Here is a 6,313-nt window from a genome sequence, read left to right on the forward strand (position 1 = left end):
CCTGGAGAGCTGGCTGCCACCTCCTGTGCTCACCTCCCAGCACAGCTCCCCTCCTCTGCAATTTAGGAAGGAAATCCTCCCCCAGAGCAGCCCCGACACCCGCACGGCGGGCAGGGAGGGAGCGGCAGCACCACCGGGGAACTGCGATGGGAGCAAAAGGGCAGCGGTGGCGAAAGCGGGCACAGGGGGCACGGGGGGCACGCCCTGCAGCCAGCACGGGGGGGGGGGTCAGCACCTCCGTGCAAAGGCATCTTTGGGGCGCCTTTCCCTCTGCCAAGCGGGAGGCAGGTGGAGGGCAGGGCAGGGCAGGCTGTGCAGCTGGAAGTGCTGCAGGCAGAGGGTGCGTGGGGGAGCAGGAGTGGCAGCGCTGACGTTTCTTCACGCATGAAAATCCTTGATCACTGCTGGACTTGTAACTCGGCAGACAGCATCTCAGGGTCCCTACCTGGCACTCTAAAGGCTTTTTCTAAATTTTTTATAGAAGTCATGTATTATTTGCATTCCTCTCCCTCTGCACAGAGCTCCCCGCTCCCCGTGGCTGGCAGGCTGTGCTGGGGGGGTCTCTGCCTCCCCTCCTTGCAGGGCTTCCCCAGCTCACCAAGCCTCAGCAGAGGCTCTGGCGGGATGCAGAGGAGGACTGCAGAGCCTGTCATGGACTAACAGGCTTTTGTCTTCTCCTGACAGCTCCCAGAGGCTGGTGGCAGCACCCACTGTGCCAGGACAGCGACACCGACCCAGGCAGAGGGAAAGGAGCATGCCCAGCCAAGGCTGGCCTCCCTGCCACTCAGGTGTGCTGCTTGTGGGTCATTACATCATAAACAGCCAAATACCTGAAGCAGTTTAATTCTCTTTTAAAGAAAAGAGCATTAAAAAATGAAAGGGGAGGGGAATCTCTCTTCCAGGTTAAAACTCATCAAGGCCAAGTCCTTGCCCAGAGTGAATTGTGCAGAGGCCAAATTCAGAAATGGGATTCATGCACAAAATGCTGACAACTGTCCTGAATGAAAGCACCTTAAATAATGCTGATGTAATCAGTCAGCTCAGCCACGAGGGACTGAGCAGTCCCCGGGTGAAGGGCATGGGGCTGGGGACAAGGGCAGGGCCAAATACAGCAGGGACACTTCTTAGTGCTTTGCCCTGGACTACTCCATGCAAGTACTAGCTCTGAGATATTTAAGCACAGCAAGAGGACTGCAGCCTTGGCCAGCAGCCTCACTGCTTACCACCTTACCCGGCATCAGCAGGGAGAGCCAAAACGAGGCCTAGGACTCCAAGGCTAACAAGAGAGAGCGACCCAGTTGCCGGGAACCTCAGCGCCATGGCCTCAGCACGTGGTGAGCAGCAAGCAAGCCTCCAGCACCTGCCAGGGTGGGCACAGAGGAGGAGGAGAGAAAAGAGACTTTATTTACTAGGAGGAAAACAATGCACTTAGTTTAGTTTTTCCTAGCAGTTGATCCATGTTAGCCAGCAGTCTGTGTTTCTGGGGTTTTGTATTTCCAGAGACCAAAAGCAGCAGCATCCCCTGCACCACCTCTGGCCCTGGGGAAGTCACAGCATGGGATCAGAGCCAAGCACATGTACACACACACAAACCCTCACCCGTGTTCACACCACATCAAGCAGTCCCCCAAGTGCTTCAGCACCTTTCTGCAAGTGCATAGCTCCACTTCCAAAATGACTGCACTGGTTCTTTTTCCACCCATCATTTTCTCCTCCTCTTCACCCCATCTTGCAGCAGCTCCCACCTCCCCCAACTATCTGTGCTGCCTTGGGGACACCTATACAGCAGAACCACTTGCAAACTCTCAAGACCTATTTTTTTCCAAACATCTTTTTTTCTGGACAGTTAGGCTCTCATTTTACTCTGGTAATGACACTGCCAGAAATTATTATTATTTGGGCACTGAGGCTCAAGGTGGTGGGAGTGTTCAACTGTACTGCATTTAGTGTGCTCAGACTTTTCATTAATGCTCAGTTTTACTTTTATTGTGATGTTATTGCACATTTAACTGCCTTCCCCTTTTATGTATCTCATTATGTTGATGCACCTTGGAACAGCACTGCCAAGCAACAGCCTGTATAAATACAGCTTGTCGTGACACCTCCCCAGCACACCACCTCTTGCCACACGTGGGATTCAGCCTAGCAGAGCTTCAGCACCATGACAGTCAGGCACAACTGGCTAGTGGGAGTCCCAAAAGCTGCAAATGAAGGCTCACTTCAATGACAGTCTGAAGAAACCAGGGCAAAGTGTTGCCAGCCAAATCGGACCTTTGGATTTCCCCACTCTATAGGCACCAACATCACAGAGCCTCAGGCAGTTTCTTCCAGCAATGAAGGAGAAGCTGGGTTGAAAGCCAGATTCCACAGCCTGAACAGTATTTCTCAGCTAGCAGAGGGTGCATCAGGATGAAGTGACAGGTAAGCTATGCAGGTGCCACCAAGGAGCAGGAGTTTCTGCACACAGACATGGGAGATGGAAACACCAAGCAGAAATCCCATGAAGAGAGAGCAAGGACCTCACCCCAGCAGATCATGTATACACAGCAATGTGTATGTAGGTAACCTTGCCACAGAGCCCTGGAAGAAGAGAAGGGATACAAGGCCAGGCTTCTGTGTTGCACCACAATTCTGCACTGAGCTATCCATGGTGACCCCAGGCACCTCAGCTCTACAACCTTCCTGGATGCTGTGCCTGATCCTTCCTTTATAGCTCAGTACAGCTCTAGGAGGACATGAGCTGCCACGCAGGCAGAAGGTAAGAGCCAGACACTGCAAGTCCTCATCCACCCACCTCAACTTTTGCTCTGACAAGATATTCACTTATGGCAGGCATGGGGAAAAAAGAAACAAACCTGAAGGGCCCCTAGCATTGCCTTGCAGAGAGTGAACTTCAGATGTGTTATCTTCATCTTCCTCCCCATCCCTTACTTGAAGTCCTTGCAAATATCAGTGCAGGGATTAATTTTGTCTATGTGAGTATTTGCTGGTGTGCTCAGGCCTTATCTAATCAGGATGCTGGCCAGGGAAGTACAGGCTTCACACCAAAGGAGCACATGTTGCCAGAGGTTGCAGGAGGCTTCTGGCATGGGCACACCTACACCTCTGGTGAGATGGGCCCTGGTTCAGGACAGCTTGTCTGGCTCCTGGCACCCTCCAGCTGAGAAGGGACACACAGTCTTGGAAATTCAAGTATTTGCTGATGAAGCACAAATTAAGAGGCTGAACATCTGTTCTGTGTGAAATTCCAACAGTTAGGGGAGACTCTTTCCAAATCACAACAAGGACAGCTAAAATGTTGATGTCTTTTACAAGGCAAATTCAAAACTCCTTCAATTAGAAGCTCCTCCACAGATTTCCTTTCAACTTTTCCCTTTCATTTCACTCAAGCTTGCATATTATACAATAGGTTTTAATTGATTATTTTTTTTTCTAATACCATTTCAAACACTAGCCAAAGGCACACAAGATTTGCTGGCTTCCCTCTCCCCTACCCACACCACCACTGAAAATTTTCATTGAAATCAACACTTCTCCATTCAACTGCTGATTTCACTAAATGGTTTCTTTCAGCAGATTTTGCCCAGCCAGCAGTTTTGGACCAGGGATATCCACACAGATGAGGACCCGTTGGTTTTGCCAGAGATGCTTCCTGGCTCTGCAGGATCTGCTCTGCCTCCTCTAGACCAATTTCAACCCTCTTTATTGGGTTTGGTGAGACTGTGGGCTGGGGAGATTACACACCAAAGATGCGACAGAGCAGCTAAAGAAAACAAGACCAGAAAATGAGGCAGCAAGGTAATTCAGAAAGAGATTGGGTCAGAAACAGTGACAAAAGCCAGAAGCATTTACACCATCCGTGTATCTTATGTATAAGATAAACCTGTCTGTGACAAGAAACTCCAAAAAACTGCATATTCCCCAAACCCTGTTTGTAGAGGCTTCCTTCAGTAATATATGGAGAGGAAGGACTAATTTTCTACTTCAGATAGTTCTGTTGAGGGAGGTGCTAGCCAAGGATAACAGGGCTGCTCGAATAAAGTTAGATATGTGCTACAGTCTCATTTTAAACATCAGAACCAGTTTTAAGTATCTACACTGGGAGAAAAACCTGTTTTCACTACTTCCCCAAGTGACTACTTTGCCAGCCACAGCTCAGTTTGCTGGCACAGAGAACATCCCCAAAACGGGGTGTAAGAGTACATGGATAGACAACACAGCAAGGAAAACAGGCTGGCACAATCTTCTACCACTTTCCTTTGGTTTTTGTGGTTTTCCTGGGGAGCTGGATAGAAGAGGCTGCACAGCATTTCCCTTGATCTTTGGCTGCTTTACCTTTAGAGATGGATTGAGAAGCAGACACAGTCCTGGGGATTGGGGCTGACACTCCCAATTAACACAGGAGCTTAAACTGTTGGTGATGAACCATGGTAGCCTTGTGACATTGAGCCAGGGCTGGCCAGGCAGTGCTGGGGAAGCAGCAGAAGGAACAACCCCCTTCCAGCACTGGTACTCATCACCTTATTGCCAGGCAGGAAACATGTCTGGAGGATGCAAAAGGATTTTTGCAGAGCAGGTTTCACCCTTCATACAGTTTAAGAGATCTTCCAAAGCTCCCCACAGCCAGAAGCTACTGTGGTCCCCACACCACAGCAGTTCTCAGCATCATCTCTCCCCTTTCCTGGGCCTCTTTCTAGCTGGGCCCAGCACCAACCAAGGGGACACACAAAATCACAGCTCATGTGAGTGCTTTATGAGCCAAATGGCTACTGGCCACAGCCTCTCCACATTTCTTCTTAGCAGGTTTGTAAAACCAATCCTGGTTTCAGCAGCCAAGTAACTGAGTCCCTCAGGTTCTAGTACCAAGGAGGAGAGGACTGCCTGCTCCCCAGCAGCTGCTGCTCACAGCAGGGCAGGCAGGAAGGGCTCCCTTGGTGTGCAGCACCATCTCAAGCAAAGGCAAGGAATGGAAACACCCACAAGTGTGCCTCGGGAAAAGTAACACTGGGGCTCCTCCAGCTCAAACTGGTGGTGTCCTTGCAGAAGGCTTAAACAAAACGCTATTCAGCTGTCACCTCCCACTCAGGAAGGCTCTGAAACATTCAACGTCTTTATCTGAATACCTGCAGGGATCCTTCATCCTCTGGGAACGGGAGGGAGGATGCAGGCAACATGCACTTAACTGCATGTGAGTGAGTGAGGGTTTAGGAATGTTAATTGGATGGTAACGTTTCAAAGAAGAAAAAGCCCTCAAGTATCTTACTAGGTCTTGTGGAAAGCAAACTGCATAGTATCTGTGAAGAAAAAAAAAGCAGAAAGCAAAGATTTCTGAGCTCAGAAAAGAGTGGTACAACTCCTTAGACTGACCCCTCTTTTATGTAACTTAAAGAACATCACCCTATAGCTTCTGGTTCTCATCTATACCTATGCAAGATAGAGCCTGTAGGGATGGTACATGTTCAAAGCAGCTCTGCACTTCCTTTCTCCATCTGCCCGTTGCTCATGTCTTAATGGCACAGTTAGCAAACACATTCATCACTAATTCTGCAGTTGCTGGTAACCTCCACAGCTGAATCAAATGCAGATTTTCTAAGGAGCCCTGCTAACACTTTGCAGCTGGAATCCAGCAATACTTGAAATTTACAATTCTGTGCACTCTGGATGTTGGCAGGTCTCTTTATAACTGCATACCTTAAGGCATCATAAACATACCCACTCCTCCCCAACACAGGCAGGCTGTCCAGTCTCCAGAGCATCATGGCATAACAACACACCTGAGAAGTACAGCCTTCCTGTTGGATGTGTAGTTTTGGAATCAGTAATTGGAAAATCTTCCTTCTCCTCAAGACAGCACCATGCTCCAGCCCTTGCTCCTGCTGAGGTGGGTTCAGGAACCAAAGTAGTGCTGGTATCTTTCAGATCAGCCACTGGGTATCTCCTGACTTGAGATACTGAGCCTGATCTTTTCAGAAACCCTTGTTCTAGAAACCACTTTATATTCCAAAATGCCTTCCCAGGAAAGACTGATTAGCACAGGCTTACTGCTGACAAGGGAAAGACAGATAGAGCTCTGGAGGTGGAAACTGAAAGGTAAAGCTAGCATAGAAACCTGAGAGCACAGCCCAGAGAGGGGGTAAACTGCAAGCATCAGAAAGGGAATGAAGACAGAAGAGGCCCATAAACCTCAGTACATTTGTGAGAGTCAAATCAGTATTTCTCCCAAGTTATTGCCTTCTTGAAACACGCACAGCCAAGGGAATAGCCTGATTCACTTAGCAATAGCCTCACAGTGTGGGCTGTATTTATGAAGAAG

The 6,313-nt window shown here is 49.2% G+C and overlaps 1 protein-coding gene across 1 annotated transcript in view; it reads right to left on the reverse strand.

Moving 5' to 3' along the window:
- Positions 1-1,320, reverse strand: part of GABRA3 (gamma-aminobutyric acid (GABA) A receptor, alpha 3) — a 57,683-nt gene extending 56,363 nt beyond the window's left edge. The window contains exon 1 of the mRNA XM_009997204.1: positions 1,232-1,320. Coding sequence (XP_009995506.1) covers positions 1,232-1,320 — 89 coding nt within the window. The remainder of the gene's footprint in view (positions 1-1,231) is intronic.
- Between the last annotated feature and the right edge of the window lie 4,993 nt (positions 1,321-6,313).

This window comes from Chaetura pelagica, unplaced genomic scaffold (assembly GCF_000747805.2).
Source record: "Chaetura pelagica isolate M959 unplaced genomic scaffold, ChaPel_1.0 scaffold344, whole genome shotgun sequence".
NCBI lineage: Eukaryota > Metazoa > Chordata > Aves > Apodiformes > Apodidae > Chaetura > Chaetura pelagica.